General features: G+C 37.0%; 1 protein-coding gene across 1 annotated transcript; it reads right to left on the bottom strand.

The window, feature by feature from the left end:
- Positions 1-100: 100 nt before the first annotated feature.
- LOC107570538 (protein FAM107B) lies at positions 101-13,869 on the bottom strand. Its single transcript, XM_016256764.1, has 4 exons — positions 13,651-13,869; positions 7,158-7,389; positions 1,367-1,523; positions 101-1,165 (listed from the first exon to the last, which is right to left on the bottom strand). Exons 1-4 carry the CDS (start codon positions 13,727-13,729, stop codon positions 1,049-1,051), a joined length of 585 nt encoding a protein of 194 aa, XP_016112250.1. The 5' UTR covers positions 13,730-13,869; the 3' UTR covers positions 101-1,048.
- Between the last annotated feature and the right edge of the window lie 5,549 nt (positions 13,870-19,418).

Raw genomic sequence — 19,418 nt, 5'->3', positions numbered from 1 at the left:
CTAAAGTAACATATTGATTGTTGTATTATCCAATGGCTTCATGAGCCAAAAAGGCAGAAATTACACATTTCAATTTTACTCTGTGCTTTGAAAACCCAAACAATGTAAAACTGTTTTATTAGGGAACATTTCATAAAGATATGACTATGAACACAATTCTATGCAACATACATTGGACCACAGTAACAGTCAGGCAGCCTATCCTGTTGCATTACTTTAACAAAGGCACTGGAGTAAGCACAAACCAGAAACTTCCCTGTTTTTATACTGGTTTAACTCTATGACGTGTCAAATTAAATGGTTAGCTTCGTAAAAGTGCATCATCATTTTAGCCATCACTGCAGTTATGAACTATGTTTAATGGTTGTTGTAGTTTTCTTAAGAGTACAATAAATTTTGTGTGCACACGTGCAAGGTGTTATATTGCAAATCAAGGGCGATGAAAGCTGAAAATAATCATATTATATTTGAAAAGTGGCAAGTGCTGATTGTTAAGTATAAGAGACAATGTTTAAAATTAGGCAATGAACAAATATTTGGCGGTTTGATAAAAAACAATTTGCCTATAATACTGATATTGTTTGTGTAAACACCTTATACATGTTCTGCCTGTCATTTAGAGAGAAATAGCCTGTTTTTTTTCACTCTGAAATGAATCCCTGTACCTTGTTTTCACTTTTTCATCTAATGTGGCGGAACCAGAACATAGCTGTCCATCCATGCATACACACAAACTCATAAGCATCCTGGGCAGTTAACCCATCAAGTCTGACCCAGAGCAGAAAAAAACACTCTTTTTCTCTTTGCAGTCTCCTGAAACCTCTTAAGCATCGACCTCCTTATAATGTGAAGGTGTAGCAGAGGCCCTTTGAGTCTTGTCCTTATCTCTGACCTCTCTGAACCTCCTACAGAGAGAGGTGAGTGTATTGTTGGTGTGAGACAGGAAGTAGAGAAGCAGAGTCGTGTGGGTGGTGTTTAGGAGCTGCAGCAGCTCTCTATGTTACTGGCTGTGCACAAATACACATGGATCCAGTCTTTGTTTACGCCCCTACACCTCCTTCTCTCCAGAACTTGTAAACGATGTTCGTCTCAGGTTTTCCTTCACTTTTATGAATTCCGGAGCACTGCAGTTGCTGTCCTCCAATTTTGCTTGCTCCTTCTCCAGCTATGGTACATAGAAAAACAGATATATACATTACTTGGTGCATATTTGGTTGCTGGTTTGTCAATAAATAGGATATATGTAAACGTAATAAAATGTGATTGCTTTGTTAGGACCTCTGAGATACATGACATACTAAAAGAGGATACTGACCCTCATTAGTACAGGTCCGCATCACACACTCTATGATTGTATGTTTTTTACCTCCTCTAGTTTCTGGTGTCTCTTGAGAAGCTCCTGTTCCAATGGAGAGATTTTCCTCCTGGCCTCCTCCTCCTGCTTTCTTTGTTTTATCATCTGCTCTCTCTTCCTTTGCTCCAAGACACGTTGCAATTCTGGCTTGTTCTCCACACCAATACCTCTGAGTATAATAGAATAAAATAGGGGGGAAATAAATAAATAAATAAATAAAATATAATTATAGATTGGCATGAGGTAATTATATTAGATGGAATGAAACAGAAAGAAAATAAAAACAAAACATTGAGAAATTAAACAAACAAGAGAAGAGAAGAGAAGAGAAGAGAAGAGAAGAAAAGACAAGACAGACTACATCACATCATTAGCTGAAGCAGTCCATCAGTCATCCAGCAGGTGGCATTATTGTCATGTTTAATCAGTAATTGTGATTTTTCTAAATAAATGTGTGTGTGTGTGTGTGTGTGTGTGCGTGCGTGCGTGTCTGGAAATCTGTTATAGCCTGTAAAATTAGTGCTCAGTTTTTTTATGTAATGCATATCCATTAGTTTCCTGTTGTTCTTATCCTTCAATGTTATGACTTCCCATCTTAGTCATGGCTGAGGCACATCCCATTGATAATGGGCTCATTTTGACAGCCCATGACATATGAATTGTGTGTTTGTTTGTCTAAGTGCAGTTTAACTGAATATATATGAGCCTTCCATCTATTACCAAGAGTGGATAAGCTCTCATGACTGTTCTCAAGGTGCCAAGCTCCTGCCAACACGAGTGATAATTATTAATTATAGTGCCAGGATAGACATATGCATAGACACACACACGCACGCACACACAGACTGATAATTAAATTATGTGTGAGCTTGTTCTCTCCACAGTGAGGTGGCGCCACAGGTGCTGAGAGAAGGGGAAGGAAGTGTGTTTGTGTGTGTGTGGAGTTCAGCACGTGTGGGAGTTCCAATTAATATCCTTGCTAATATAGATGGTGTCCTTCAAACTGAAGAGACAGCCAGACAACAACAATTAAACACAAGGGGCAGTTAATGAAGATAACAAGAGAGATATCAGCCCCAAACAGCTCCTGAGAGCCCTCATAATAATAGCATGCTGGTCTTTAGTCCTATCTCAGCTCTCGGCTATGAATAGTCACTTGCTAAACCTTGTTCAGATCGTTGGCATCGATCCTTTCCTGAAATGATCCATAGACGGTGTATTTTTTCCTATCATGGCTAACAGTGACATCTGAGACAAATTTGTCTCTCCCCCTTTAGAGTCTTCTTTTAGCATCACTTTCCTTGAGTGATGGCATCTGTGTTTAGCGTAGCTCTTTTAGTAAAGAGTTTTGCAACATCACTGGCATATAAAAAGCTTATCTTGAAAAGGCTTGATAAAAGAGGCACTGTTCTGAGAGTGACCTATTTCCTCCGCCACCCTTGTGCCTACTGTGCCACCTTTGATGCCCACTGTTATATGTGTGCATGTGAGATCCACATCTCTTTTTCTCTCTTGTAATGTCCTCTACAGATTGATTGTCTTCTACAGGGTCTCTGAGCACCAAAGAGGCACAAGCGCCAACAGTGACTAAAAGATACCCGCTTAATGGCTGACACGGCACTGTGCCAGTAAGCTCTCTGTGGCTTTAAGTGTTTTGTAGTGGTACAGAGGGCACACACTAACAAATGTACCCACACAAACAGTGTCTTCTTCTCTGTAATGAAATAAATAGGCCCTCCACTCATGCTGTCTGCAATTTCATTGGTTTGTATTAGTCTCAGCACATGAGATAGCTGGAGTAATACTGGTAACTACATAGTGGTCAAAGTCAAGGATGCCTGGAAATCTTGTGCCTAGAGGGCAGTTCCATTCCTGGAAAGCCACAAATGCAGTTTCAGCCCTAATTAAACACATCAGAACCAGCTGTACAGTATAAGCTGTACAGTATACGAATCATTAGAGTTAGAACTAAACTATGGTCATGGCCCTGCATGAACAGAATAGTCCTGCCATAAGCCGTCCTGTTGTCATTTTTTGTTTTAGAAGGGTGCTCATGAGAATCCCGTTATCTGCCCTCAATACGCACTTCTGAGTGGCATTACATCATGAAAGTGTGGACTCAGAGGAAGACCACACAGGGCACCGTGATGTATCTATGTACATGGAAATCATTAGGAAGAGACCAGTAGACAAATCTGGCTAGGATGCAGATCAAGAGGCAACCTAGAAATTGACAGGATCCTGGTTTAGGCAAAAAATACAGTGTACAATTTACAATAGTATGTCCTCATCACTACTTGGGCCATTATGACCCATACAAAGCACAGGCTGAGCACCCTCTGCTGGCCCTTATCTGAGAACAACAATTTGATATTCCCCAATTAACTCTAGGTTGCAGCCTCTGTAATACATGTGCTGTAAGTCCCTTTGAATAAAAGTGTCTGCTAATTGACTTGTTACTGGTAAATGCATTGTTCACAATGCTTACAGTTCAACCACTGTTGTAAATTTTGCTAAATAGGACATGTTGATCCAGTAACAACATTCCTATCAACCAGTCAAGGCTTAGGAGTAAATATTAAGTTTAGAGATGGCACAAAAATTTGTAGAACAATCGTACATCTTACTTTTCCCTCTAGTTCTAGATGTATTTAATAGCTAGGTTTGCGGTTGAAGATATGTTTAGGACTGTGTTTGCTTGACAGGACAAACATGTTGATCCTGGGATCACGGTCACCACTCAGCTACTTTGATATATACAGGTGTGTCTCAATAAATTAGAATGTCGTGGAAAAGTTCATTTATTTCAGTAATTCAACTCAAATTGTGAAACTCGTGTATTAAATAAATTCAGTGCACACAGACTGAAGTAGTTTAAGTCTTTGGTTCTTTTAACTGTGATGATTTTGGCTCACATTTAACAAAAACCCACCAATTCACTATCTCAACAAATTAGAATATAGTGACATACCAATCAGCTAATCAACTCAAAACACCTGCAAAGTGTTCCTGAGCCTTCAAAATGGTCTTTCAGTTTGGTTCACTAGGCTACACAATCATGGGGAAGACTGCTGATCTGACAGTTGTCCAGAAGACAATCATTGACACCCTTCACAAGGAGGGTAAGCCACAAACATTCTTTGCCAAAGAAGCTGGCTGTTCACAGAGTGCTGTATCCAAGCATGTTAACACAAAGTTGAGTGGAAGGAAAAAGTGTGGAAGAAAAAGACGCACAACCAACCGAGAGAACCGCAGCCTTATGAGGATTGTCAACACATATATATATATATATATATATATATATATATATATATATATATATATATATATATAAATATATTATTTAAACACCCCCTAATATGTCATTTCAAACTTACTAAATGTCTTTTCATGTATATGTCATTAGTACATTTATGTCTCTAAAAGGTTCCCAGCAACAATGAATCATATAAATAAATACATAGATAGATAGATAGATAGATAGATAGATAGATAGATAGATAGATAGCCAATATATATATATATATATAAATATATTATTTAAACACCCCCTAATATGTCATTTCAAACTTACTAAATGTCTTTTCATGTATATGTCATTAGTACATTTATGTCTCTAAAAGGTTCCCAGCAACAATGAATCATATAAATAAATACATAAATAAATAGATAGATAGATAGATAGATAGATAGATAGATAGATAGATAGATAGATAGATAGATAGATAGATAGATAGATAGATAGATAGATAGCCAACCAACCAACCAACCAAACAAACAAATAAACCCAAGTCTCCAAAGTACTAAATGGGAAAGCCTTCCGTTTCTCCTCATGTCCCATGCTCTCATTGCTAGTACTATCATTAGCATTGTGCAGTTGCTTGGTAGCAGCACACCACAATGCCACCCCCCCACCTCTTTAATACCAGTAAATGTGGTAAAGGTGAACTCACTCTCTCTGTCTGAGCAGAGGGGTTTAAAGTCCTCAGGAGTGGACAACAGAAGCCCCTTTATCCTTACCTCTCCCTCCATTCTTTTCTTTCCTAGACACCTTAAGAGGTTTAAAATTTAAAGAATGCAAGGCTCAGCCAATAAATTTCAATTATATATATAGTATTCACATTCCGTTCGGGTCCTGCCTTGTGTTTTCACACAAGGGGTATGAGTACTAATCTAAAGTTGCCAACAATAGAGTTTTACTGTTTATGCTGCAGATCCTGTGGCACAGAACTCAAGTATGCTCTTGATTGCACTGTCATGTCCAGCAGTGAGATTTTAGACATAAACAGGTCTGTAGTGTACAGTTATTGGAGAGTAACTAACTACAACCATGTACACAATGTGGCTAAATATGGTCTTCTTAATCTTGTTCTGTATTCACAGATTTTGGTTATTCATTCAGGTGGCAACTGAATTCTACAACTCACAAACTATGAAGTATGTAGCCTATAAGTAGTGTCACTTATTTGTAGTGCAATAAAACATCACATTGTATTGTAGTCTATCTTCAAAATTGTCTTACAACTAAGTGAGAGTGAGCTGTGGCAAAATTCAAACACACTATCATCCCACTTAAAGGGATAGTTCACCCAAAATTTAAATTTGCCCATTATTTACTCACCCTCAAACCATCCTAGGCGTATATGACTTCCTTCTTTCAGATGAATCCAATCTGAGTTATGTTAAAAATGTAGTTATATTAAATGAGTTATATATTAAAAGTTATATTAAAAATTGTCACGAGACTCACAGGCGTATGCGCAATGCCGACGTCCTACGTCATCCGCCCGGAGCTGCTTCCGAGTACAACAGTGAGCGCAAGCTTACTTTTCTTACAAAAACGCATCGATTCATTCACAGGAGGCCTATGTTCACCCCCCAGAGCCATGTGAGGCACTTTTTATTATGGATAGATGCGCTTTATTTAACTTCTTTTGGACTGATGAACTGCAACACCTGCTGACTGCCATTAAACAGCTTGGAAGATCAAAGTCATATAACTCTGACTGGATTCGTCTGAAAGAAGAAAGTCATATACACCTAGGATGCCTTGAGGGTGAGTAATTCATGGGCTAATTTTCATTTTTGGGTGAACTAACCCTTTACGTACACATCGATTCATTTTAGTATTTATTTATTTATTTTTCATTCAATTCATGTTGGAGTTATTTTATTTATTATTGGAGTTGATTGCAAATTAATACATCCTTGTGAAGTCTAAATTCTTAGTGGAAACCTCATGTAGTCCCCGAATATCTCAGTTGGTAAAAAAAAACAAAAAAAAGTTTGATTTATCTTAGTGTATTCTAATTGCGAATGCTCATGTGACCATTTATATTGTATACATTTTGGAATAAAGCTAGCCAGAAATATGTTGAATGTGAAATCCAATTGATCCACTTACCAAAATCACCTGAATGCCTTCGGTATCATAGTTGCAATTTCAGAACTATTAAGTAGGAACTTTCCAGGTAAACTTAAATGTCTTGCTCAGGAGCACAGAGATGATATGGCTCAGATTTGGTTAGGATACATTTTTTGTTTACATAGCCTACCCTTAGAAACTTTTAAAGGAATGTTCCTCACTCTGAATGTGAGTATTATTTGCCATTTAGCAGATGATGTACAGGGACTTGCATGTACTAAATTTACAGGAATGTGAACAGGAAAACGCCAATCAGTCTATTTTGGACTCATTACCAGATTGCAAAGAATGATCACAGAAACCATCATGGACAGTCTGCAATGGATTTGTCATCATTGCAAGATTGTTTATGTACTGTAAACTTGTGTATCCTCATACCGTTTATGGTTCATAAGCAGCTCCCGATGAAGCTCCTGGTGGCTTTTAGAGGCTTTCACTGGATTATTCAGCTTTTTAGGCTTGATGAGATCATCATCCCCTGTCATGTAATCAGGCTGAGGAGCATAACTGGCCAGTGGGGGGACCTCACGATGAGGGTAACCAAATGGATCCCTGTCCGAGTTTCGTGGCTGATGAGGCTGTTCCCATTGGATATCTGCATATGCTGAGGCTGAGGACAGAGAGAAAACAATGTGAGAGGAAGGAAGTAGCTTTTTCCCCTTTTGACTTCTTTTTACTGGGAGCAGAAATACAAAGAATGACGCAAAAGGAGAACGTAATAAACAGCAGGAAGTGGGACAACACACATCAGAGAACCAGCATTTACATTTACACTACTACATACGGCTTGTCTCTGCCAAGTTTAAATGATTCCATGTGAGCTGAAACAGGTTTCCTGAAGGTAGCAGATGGACATGCAGTGTTTGTGTTCCTCTGGGTTTGGGTGGAAATACCTTAACTCTAATTTCCTTTGGCTGAGTCCAGCTATTTATGTATGTATGTATGTATGTATGCATGTATTTATTTATTTATTTACAAAACCTAACCTCTAACTAAAACACACAGACAAAGTGTTAATGTGCAATAACTGCATATTTCTGACCATAATGGGTGATTTTAATATAATCATAAACTCTGTTCAGACTGTTATATAGATATGTTTTGAGAAATCCTTTATACTATTTCTAAAAAAAAATGTTTTTGTCACCCAGTGCAATTTAATAAAGAATACATCCAGTCATTTTTTCACCCCAAAATTCAAACAAAGGAACAATATTTAGCTTTAAGGAAATTAGGCTTATTTTAGGACCATTAAGTTGCTGTAGTTGTTGTTGTTGTTATTTATCTATCGATCGATCGATCTGTCTGTCTGATTGTTTGTTATGACAATTAAGCATATTCTCATGATGATTTTTTTTCAAATGATTTACAATTGTAAAATAGAGAGATTATGAAATAGTACTGCTTCTGACACGTTTGTACTTCATCACCACTAAAGGACAAACGTGTATCAAGATCCATAATGCAAACCAGCCCAATTGCATCGTGGGTAGAGCCACTCCTCCAGGACAGATTAAAAGTGCAGTGATCTGTGCTAAAGTGACAGTAGATCAGGTATCATAAGCATTGAAGCTTGCTTAGAACAATGCTATGCTTGGAGAAGGAACCAGAGACAGTCTCCACCATTCAATATTAAAAAAGCTGAGCTCAATTCTTAGCACTTCTCAATCTGAGTGCATGAGAAGAGGACAGGGATGAAATGATGATGACAACGATGACAGGCAAGATGGTGAAGGGAATTCATGCATGTGAAAGTATTTGTGACCCAGGGTTTAGTATCAGAGGTTAGCAAGTTCACAACACATTTCTGAGAATTAGTGTGTGAGTGTGAGTGTGTGTGTGTGTACTGGTATTCACCACGTAATAAGGACCAAATGTCCCCACAAGAATAGTAATACCAGTAAATTTTGACCTTGTGGGATTTCATTTATTTTTTTGGGGGTGGGGGTGGGTCTCATGAAGAAACAAGCTTATATAATACATATAAATATAAAACCATTATATATAAAAAACATAACACCTATGGAACGAACCCATAAAACATGGAAGCCAGTGTTTATGTTTGTTTATGTTTATGCTTAACAACCCAAGAAACCACCTAGCAATGTGCTGCTCAGCACAGTAACCCACAATACATTGTGGCAGTAAACTTTGTAGGAAAGTCTAGGTAGAAATACAACTGTACTTAACATTGTTATTTTCCCTTTCCCTTGATGTGGCTCTTTGAAAGATAAAACATATTTTGACATATGGAAATGCTATATTCATCAGAAAAATAAAGATCAAGGAAATCTGTCACAGTCCACAGACCATGTTTATAAGCAGGGTGCGAACTACGGGGGAGCTAGGGGGAGCTACATGGGCTCCCCTGAAAACATGATTTGTGAAATTTTGGGGGTTCTCAAAAAATATTGACAATGTGTTATTTTGACGTGCAATTTCAGTTTTGTGTAATGTGATCATCGTGGATTATTATGTGTAAAATTGCAAAAATATCATTCATTCATGCATGACGGCGATTTAAACCTAATTCACTTCAATTAAGATAACTATACATGCTATTCTTGTCATGAGCACCAAGGTGTGGGGGCGCTGCGATGCAAATTCCACTCATGTTTAGTACATGTTAAAGATTCATAGAAAAAATATAAACGTTGGACTCTGGTCGATTCTGTGTTAAGGTAAGGCATGCTATTCGCAATTATGTGTTGTGGCTGGGTTGTTATAGATCTGCGTGACTCTCGATGTCTTGGGCCTAATTTAACGTAGGAATTATGGTATTAATTATAGTGCTTGCATAAAGCAAGTAGTGCATACACTTGTAGCTGTTATGTATTTTTGTAATTCATTGTAAGCCCCTTTTGAGGCACGCGCAAGCGCACGACCCCCCCTCGTTATAAAAAAAAAACAAGTTGGCTCCCCCAAAGTCCACGGTATAGTTCGAACACTGTTTATAAGGATAATGAATCCATGATCACTGGTTGGACAGAGATTGCATCGTAATAAGAGGGTCTGACAGTTTATATATTGTCTTTGAAGATATAAAATAATAAAATTTAATATCAAATAGAAATATCTATATATTTTTTGCTAAAAAAAATACAATAAATAACAAACACACACACACGCACACACAAAATAATAATAATAAAACATTAAAATAACTATGTTCATTTAAAAACAAGTCTTCATATCATAAGTGTGTCTGTGAAAATGAGAGTTAAGTATATGTGGACACCAGGGTTAAAGTGTTTATTTCATGTTTGTGTGTGCAGAGTCTCTTTTAGTAAAGGCAAATGAATGTGTTGCAATGTCTGCTTGCTTTTAACTGAATAAACTGTGTGAGCATGTAGCCAACATGAATATTATGTGAAGGGAGAGTGTTGCGTCATGGTTATGAAGTGTAATAGATTTTGTGTGCTAGTTCAGAGCTTACAGATAGAATTCAATATGAGATAAAAGTACTTACACATACACATACATACAAGTGTCACAGTACGTTTTGTATTGCTACACAATCTGGCGTTCAGGAAGACTGTCCTTGATCTCATTGATTAGAGATCAGTAACACGGTGAAGAGCAGCAGAGGGTGGACTGTGTCTGTTCTGAAAGTGAATATCCTTCTATTATGGGCATAATGTATTTATCAACATCCCCCACAAACCCAGGAGTTACACAGACAGGGAAGTCATGGGTTTCTGCCGATCAGATCTGAGCCCATTTCCAAGAATTGCAGATTATAAACAGTGTACTTAATTAGATTAATTTGGTGTCTGTGTGTGGGGCTACAGCAGGTGTTTCCTTACATACTCAACATAACCGACAGTGATTCAGTAGGCCTATACACGCTTAAAAATAAAGGTGCTTCTTCGTGATGCCATAGAAGAACCTTTATGTCTAAATGGTTCCATAAAGAACCTTTAACATCTGAAGAACCTTTCTGTTTCACAAAAGGTTCTTTGTGGCAAAAGAAGGTTCTTCAGATTATAAAAAGGTAAGAAAGAGATGGTTCTTTAAAGAACCTTTGACTGAATGGTTCTATGGCATCGCTTGAAGAACCTTTTGAAGCACCTTTATTTTTAAGAGTGTACATAGAAAGTATGCTAATATGCTTTGAGGGACAAGATATGACCCTTACAAGAAAGTACAGAACTATGCTTCAATGATGGTTTCAGATAGTAATACAACACTTTAGTATGACAATCTGATGTATAATGGACCTAAAAATGTAGTATATTTATATTTACAGTTGCCCTAAAAGGAAGTGATACTTAAGTCATGTTCAAAATATCAGGATTGCACTGCTATATATTTGAAAACATCAAAATAAGTGGCAAATAAATTATGCTTTAAGAACTTTTTATTATTATTATTTTTACTTGAATTATGAAGCCCCCTCAGAAAAAAAGATGAAAAAAAAATTAATTTGCCATATATATATATATATATAATGACAATCTGATGTATAATGGACCTAAAAATGTAGTATATTTATATTTACAGTTGCCCTAAAAGGAAGTGATACTTAAGTCATGTTCAAAATATCAGGATTGCACTGCTATATATTTGAAAACATCAAAATAAGTGGCAAATAAATTATGCTTTAAGAACTTTTTATTATTATTATTTTTACTTGAATTATGAAGCCCCCTCAGAAAAAAAGATAATTAATTAATTAATTTGCCATATATATATATATATATATATATATATATATATATATATATATATATATATATATATATATATATATTGTGTGTGTCATTTTGTCTCTACTTTGAAAAGTAACACATTTTCATTGTTTCAGATAAATGACATTCATATGATCCAAATTAAAATGAAAATGTGTTTCATGTTTAAAACAAACAAACAGATAAATAAATAATGACACTTTTTTGAAAGGAAAACTCAAGCATGCTAACTTCATATTAGGTAGGACAGTTTAGATTCCTCTGCAACACTGAATTGTCCCATTGACTACCAGATATTCAGCATTACAAAGACCATTTTTGTTTATACAAAAATCCTCTGTTATATAAGAAGTTTGTTCCCAGAATGGATTGTATACAAACAGAATGCTGACAGTTGTCATGGCGATGTCAGCATTCTCAGAGGATGCCCTGGGATCCCATTCTCCCATGACTGTGTGTGTATGTGTATGTGTGGAGTGAAGTGCTATTTCCCATAATCCCCACTGAATGCTGGTCCTTGGCAAGCCATAACATTTAGACACAGCTCTCAGACAGGGGATTTGCATTATAAAGGTGCCCAGCAAGAAGCAAAACAGCAGTATCTATGGGCAATAACACAATATAACCTATTTCAAGCATGTAAATGTAGTCTTGATGAATCAATAAAAATAGTTTTTAACATGCATGTTTTGTAACTCTGTGTAACTAGGATCCTTATCTTTTTTCCTGTGCTAGCTAGCTATTTATTTATTTATTTATTTATTTATTTATTTATGTATTGTCATTTTACTCATATTAGATGAATATAATAGAATAGAATAGAAAATCAAGACTACAGACTTGAAAGGATAGTTTGCTCAAAAAAAGAAAATTCAGAAAGAAAAATAAAATATTCCATTCCTGCATGCATTTCATTATTCTGTAGAACACTTACAACTTATTTCCCCCCCCCAGAAGATCTTTTATGTTCCACAAAAGAATAATAATAATAATAAAAAAATTATTTCAAGTAAAAGATGACAGAATATTAATTAGTAACACTTTACAATAAGGTTCATTAGTTAACTACTTTAGTTAACATGAACTAAGCATGAACAATACTTCTACAGCATTTATTAATCTTAGTTAATGTTAATTTCAACATTTACCACTGCATTATTAAAATCAAAAGTTGCGCTTGTTAACATTAGTTAATGCGCTGTGAATTAACATGAACTAACTATGCACAACTGTAGTTTCATTAACTAACATTAACAAATATGAATAAATACTGTAATAAATGTATTGTTCATTGTTTGTTCATGTTAGTTAATACATTAACTAACATTAACTAATGGAACCTTATTGTAAAGTGTTACCTATTAATTTTTGGTAACTATACATTTAAGATTTAATAAACAAAGAAACTGCTTAATAGACTTCCAAGACTTGTTGGTGAAAGGTGTGTTTGTTTAAAAGCTGGGCATTCAGAGATGGATGATTTAAGATAACACAATTTGTGTTCAAATACACAAAGCAGGATTTATTGGTGTCGATCATGGTCAGGCAGAAATACATTGTGGACCTTGTGCTTTTCGGCTAAAACAAACACACAGCAAGATACTGCTGGTAAAACATTACAAAAAACAAAATTGTGAAAGATGATCCTGCTTATCCTGTGATACTGACACCTAAAATTGCTACATCTGTATCACCAGATGACAAAAGTGCATAAAGTAAATGACAAATGGTGACTTTCTAATGACTACCAAATAGTTTTTGGAGTCAGTTGTCTCACTTTAGAGCAAAACACCATGAGTAACAAGTTGGGCACTATGCCCAGAGCAAGCATGGTTCCCTGTTTCTCACTCAACTGATTTGTTCAAGTGTCTTTTGTATCATTCTTTTGCCTTCTTAGTTTGTCTTGTATTTGCTACAGCAACTTCTTTTAAAAAAACATTATACAGCTGTAAATACTACACTGTCACTAAGTTATTACATTGCAATAATACAATGTGCACTACTGGAACTTGTTTAAATACAATTTAAATGAATTTATTCTACTATAAGAGTGAAAATGTTCTTATCATTGGTATTTTAATAATACCATTGCATCTGGTAAAGTTTCACTGCATAACACAGCATCATAATATCAGCATCCTGTAATCTCAGCCGCAGTTGAGCAGTTGATTCTGTCTTACCTGACTTAACAAGCACATCTCTGGGTCTGCTGGGCTGGCCCTCAGGAGGATAAAAACTGTGTTCAACTCTCTGGTCCATTCTGCTGTTTCCTGTGTGTGCGTGTATGTGTGTGTAAGCTATCCTACATGTTTATGTGAGGGCCGTTTCTCCTGAGTTTCTGCTGTTCTTCACCCACATGCCTCCTCTCTCACAGTGTAAACAGTCATGTGACCACTGGGCATCAAAGCCACACCCCTTCTGCTCCTCCCAACTTTATTTTTCACGTACACACTCTCTCTTCCTCAGGAGTCTGATAGGATTAGTGGAGGGCTTAATCCCTCTCTTTTGCTCTTCTGCTAAATCTCACATTAACCATTGGACTACCAAGAAGCTTTCATCCTTCACAAATTCATACACTGAGCAATTTAAAATAAGTACACGTACAGAGAATCATCTTACAATCACACATTGTTCATGTCTATATTAAAGATTACATACTGTATACAATAAAACAACATCTCTAGACATGATCATCAGGTCAGACTCATCATTCTTTACTCCGCAGAATTATTATTATTTTTTTCCTCTGGAAATAGGGCTTCTATGGGTAATTGTTGGTTATATAAGACAAGAATGACACTATGACATGATCATAATTGTATACAATGACATGCGGAACTTCTTATTAGCAGTGTAACATTATTTAAAAATGTATTTATTTATTTGTTTATCATAAACTGTTACTACATAGTAAATCAGTATTTATTTTATTTTATTTTTCTTTGCAAAATGTAACTATATTATCACCAAACTCTTATATAAAGTTGGATATATAAGTATGTCCAACTATATCTGCATAGATACAGTATACTTGTGTAGGTAGGGCGATATATATACTATATAGCATGTCTCAACTGCTTGATTGCTTGAATCGCAAAATGCAAACTACTTTGTCACTCACCTCTAATCTGCTAAATTCAACTGGCAACTGGCATCAAGATATCAACCCACTGGCATCAAAATATTCTATACAATAATATCATGATTTTCTGTAAAGCTGCTTTGAAACAATGAGTATTGTGAAAAGTGCTATACAAGTAAATTTGACTTGATCGCTGCTCTTCTGTATATTACTACAGCAAGTTTGATGTTTCCTGCAAACAACAAAACTTTGCATTCCTTTAAGCCTAACATCTATTAAAAAACGGAATATTTTTCAAGTGATGAACATTTCATTTTTGAGTCTTTTTAGGGTCAGTGGCACATGACAAGTTTAAAAGCATTATTTTATGTCAGGAAGCATGGCATGAACTTCGGAAGTCTTTTTCACCCAGTCATGACGTGTCAAAAAACAAGGTTAAAGACATTCGGATGGAACAGAAGGAACCTTGGCAACATTGCATTGTTCCACCGCAGGGCTGTTGGGCGGCTTTCATTGTTCTCAAGGATGTGTAAGTGTAGACTTACCCACTCCATTCAGGTGCTTTTCGTTTTTCACACTCTGCTGCTTAATGTTGTATGCCTTCTGCTGTGTGAGAGAAAGACAGAGGGAAGAGAGAGAAAAAAGAGGCTTATCAGCTTACAAATATTCACACCAATCTCATCAATCACATCATTACTGACTCTCGGTCTGCTCGCACTTTTCTCCAATTGATTTAGGATGTATTATGAGAGTCTTCAGTGGTCATGAATGCTGGAAACGTGGAGGCACATTAAATATGCTTCTGTCACTGTAACATGAAGCCAGCTGTTCCATTTCTTGCTGTGCAATGCTTGCAAGGAGAAGCATTCTATGCTCTATAAAATGAAGGCAGAATCTCAGGGTGAGTAAAGAAACTTCTTCCTTGTTAACTACTATATACTTACATTTAAATTAATCACTTGGCACAATGTACTTAAAAAAAAAACCTGCATGTAATTACAACTGTAATCTAATTTCTGTAATTACATTTATAATTACACTGTTGACTCGTCCCTTGCAACTTAACCATTTTTTGGGATACATCAAGTTTTCCGTGTTCTTTAGATCAGCATATTAGTTTCCAAGTGTTCCGTGTGATCTTAAACTTAGCAAGGTTCTCCTGTTGTATCAGTCCATAAAATCGATTAACATCTTTTAAAACCATTTTCAAAGGGACAGTTCACTCAAAAATTACCCAACCCAAAAGACCTTTGATCGTCAAACACAAATGAAGACATTTTATATAACATTTCTGCCCCTCCAATTAAAAAAATCCATTCCACCAAAATTGATCAAGACATTGTAAAAAAATGTAGAGTGAATTTAACAGTTATTCCACATTTTCTGACGAGACACCCTCTAAGTCTATATGTTGATCAATTTGTAAATAAAAGCCTAAATTAAATCTGTTCTTTCAGTGGAGGGACAGATATTATTTCATTGAAATATCTTCATTGTGTTTCAAAGATAAACATAAGTCTTGTGGGTTTGAACAACATAGGGGTGAGTAAATGATGACAACATTTGAATTTTTGCATGAACAATAGTATAAATGCATTGAGTTTTGAGTTGAAAATTTCTATTAGCAACAAAATCTAAAGGTGCTTTCCCATATCTCCACATAATCACTGCTTTCAAGTCAAACAGTTTTCATATCTAACCCCAGTATTTACACGCAGTGTGCATGAAACCACTCAAATGTAAAAGTTTGGAGATTCAGCACTGGGAGCACAAAACATCTCTTCTATTAAGTGGACCTCACATCACCCAGCTTTTCTACAGCCTGCAGTTACAAATTAATGCCTGAGGACTCTGGCTCTTTTCTGAGCTATATTCAAAGCAGAACACTCCGGCTGAATGAATGGATATTGTTGCTGCAGTTGCTAGGAGAGGCCTGCTCAGGCTTGGTGTCTTCACAAGAGCCTCACTGTCTCATCGTTCACAGTAAATACATGGAAGCCTGAGGAAGGAAGAAATCTCTTTAATTTCAGCCTTACACACACCTTTTACAACCTAGAAGGAAAATCCTGTGTGTGCAATAATTTATGTTAACTGTTCCTTACACACCCTTTGCAAACAAAACCAACAGGGGATTTTTGTTCACCTGCACAAATATGAATGTAATTTTCCTCTGAACGAGCCCTCAGGCCTGACATAAAAAGGAAGCTTTATTGAGATGTAATTAATTTGCTTGTATTTAAAGGGGATTTGTTTCCTCTCATTGGGAGAGGGGTTTTAAATAGTATTATAATCAACAAAGACTTACTTAGAGGCTGAGAGATCCAAAGCCTCCTCAAGTAACAATGGAATCAGGTTGAAATAAGCTTATGCTCACTAAGAGTCAATCCATATTTGGAGCAGCGTTTCGTGAATGGTAGAGTGGTGTTTAATAGTATGAAGGAGATCTGAATTGGATTTATTCAGCACTGAATGCTCTCCCTTAATTATGGAATGGCCCTCAGTCCATTAAGCTGTGGAACTGGGCTTCATATATCTTGATTCTGTAGTGAAATGTTTCTTAAGCCAGTCAATATGTGTCAGTGTGCCTGTGATTATTCAGACAATACAGGCAGAAATAAACCAATTAAATGCCAAATTTTAGCAAATGGCTGCAATATAACAAAGAGTGAAAAATGTAAGGGGGTCTGAATACTTTCCGTACCCAATATATTATACACACCCACATACACACACAAACAAAGAAAAACAAGTAGATAGAATAGAAAAAATAGAACGCTAGTGTTTTTTTTTTTGTGCAAATGGCTGCAATATAACAAAGAGTGAAAAATTTAAGGGGGTCTGAATACTTTCCGTACCCAATATATTATACACACCCACATACACACAAACAAAGAAAAACAAGTAGATAGAATAGAAAAAATAGAACGCTAGTGTTTTTTTTTTTGTTTGTTTTTTAAAAATAAAGAATAAAAAATAAAAAAAGATAAATATAGATAAAGTAGAATTAAAATAGAACAGAAAGTGTTAGAGTTAGAGGGTCAAATAAAGGTGGAACAGATGTGTTTTTAGTCGTTTCTTGAATATGGTTAAGGACTCAGCTGCTTGGATTGAATATTTCTTTCATTCACTCAAAGACCAGTCACTAGTCAGGTGGCTACACAGCATTTGACCACTGAATTTACAAAAATCATTTCAGGTTTAAAAAGTATTTCAACATTGTGTCAGACTCTGTTCTGTATTTTGTGTGTGTTTTGCTCCCCATGTGTTTCCAATTTGTTTCCAGGTGTGTCTCATCTTCCCCTGATTGAGTTGTATTCTTAAGGAGTGTTTTGTTCTAAGCTCTTTATCTGGTATTGTTCGTCCTTGTGCTGCGTGTGTGTCTGCCTGCCCTGTATTTCCTGGAAGTAGAAGATTAAAGACTGTGATTTGAGTTTACTCCTGTGTCTCCTCGTTCCTCCACAGTAGCCGATGTGTGACAGAATACCAGACAGAGAACAATAAGCGAGGCCAAGGCCACGGAGGCCGTCCAGCCATGGCCTTCTGAGCTCTCTGTTCCGCCATGGATTCCTAGTCTGCCTGCTCCGCCAGGGCGTCCCGAACTGCCTGCTCCGCCATGGCTCCCCAAGCTTCCTGCTCTGCCATGGTCCCTGAGCTCCCTGTGCTGCCATGGTACCCTGGACTGCCTGATCCACCCTGGAGGTATTCCCCGTGTCCCAGTCCTGCACCAGCCTCCAGGGCTCCCACCCCCCTCCCTGGTGGAATTGTTAATGCGCGGGACGCGCCTTCCAGGAGGGAGGGGTGGAGTAATGTCAGACTCTGTTCCGTGTTTTGTGTGTGTTTTGCCCCCCATGTGTTTCCATGCCCTTATTTGGTTTTCCTGTTCCTGCTCCCTGATTGTTTCCAATTTGTTTCCAGGTGTGTCTCGTCTCCCCCTGATTGAGTTGTATTCTGAAGGAGTGTTTTGTTCTAAGTTCTTTGTCTGGTATTGTTCGTCCTTGTGCTGCGTGTGTGTCTGCCTGCCCTGTATTTCCTGGAAGTAGAAGATTAAACCAGGACAGCCAGGCACAAGAACAGTTTCTTTCCCCAGGCAATCTACCGCATGAACAGCTAATGTTCTCCCATTGTGCAATTAAAGTATGTGCAATAACCTTATACTTATTTATCACCCTAAATCCTAGTACATCCCTACAACTTTATTTTATTTTATTCTATTCCTATTCTATCTATAGCACACCTGTACATACAATTTATTCTTTTTTTGTGGTTTATATTTATGCATGTGTATTTTATTCACATCTTATTTTTATTACCTGTGTGTTATTGTTGTCTCCATGTACTGGAAGCTTGTGACACTATAACAAATTCCTTGTATGTGCAAACATACTTGGCAGTAAAGCTCTTTCTGATTCTGATTCTGATTCTGCTCGTGTGTAACAAAACACAGTGCTGCGTTTCACACTGGAAAACGCACTGCATATATTTGTTTAATGAAATTGCACTTTTTTCGATTTGATAATTGCACTGAGCCATATCATGTTGGTTTGCCTTTATTTCGCTTAATCGTGCAGCGCTAGACCCAACTCTATATGTTTTCTGTTTTCAGAACCGCTTCCATTTACAGATGATGACACGTACGCCGCCTTCAGGACTGTCGGAGCTGCTGTTAGCGGTGTTGCTGAAGGGAGGCTGGCAGGGCGGAGCGGCCATTCTTTGTCCGGGAGGTGGGAACACGGGAATGCTAGAAGAACTTGAACAGCGGGGCCATCTGGGCTTGAATGGAGCCCACTGGCACCTGTGGGAGACCCTCAACCTGTCCAGACTGGAGGAAAACTTGAGCGAAGACAAGGTAATGGAGCTCCTCTCACA

This window comes from Sinocyclocheilus grahami, unplaced genomic scaffold, assembly GCF_001515645.1.
Source record: "Sinocyclocheilus grahami isolate Dianchi unplaced genomic scaffold, SAMN03320097.WGS_v1.1 scaffold1472.1, whole genome shotgun sequence".
NCBI classification, from domain to species: domain Eukaryota; kingdom Metazoa; phylum Chordata; class Actinopteri; order Cypriniformes; family Cyprinidae; genus Sinocyclocheilus; species Sinocyclocheilus grahami.
Note: the sequence above shows the minus strand (reverse complement) of the source record. Positions and strands in the feature narration are given on the sequence as shown.

Bases quoted from the DNA above. Each gene is read 5' to 3' on its own strand.
- LOC107570538 (XM_016256764.1), bottom strand. From the start codon at position 13,729: ATGGACCAGAGAGTTGAACACAGTTTTTATCCTCCTGAGGGCCAGCCC. The intron at 1,524-7,157 runs GTATGAGGATAC...TATTATACTCAG, and splicing joins CTGCTTATGAACCATAAACG to AGGTATTGGTGTGGAGAACA. The intron at 1,166-1,366 runs GTAAAAAACATA...TATGTACCATAG, and splicing joins GACACCAGAAACTAGAGGAG to CTGGAGAAGGAGCAAGCAAA.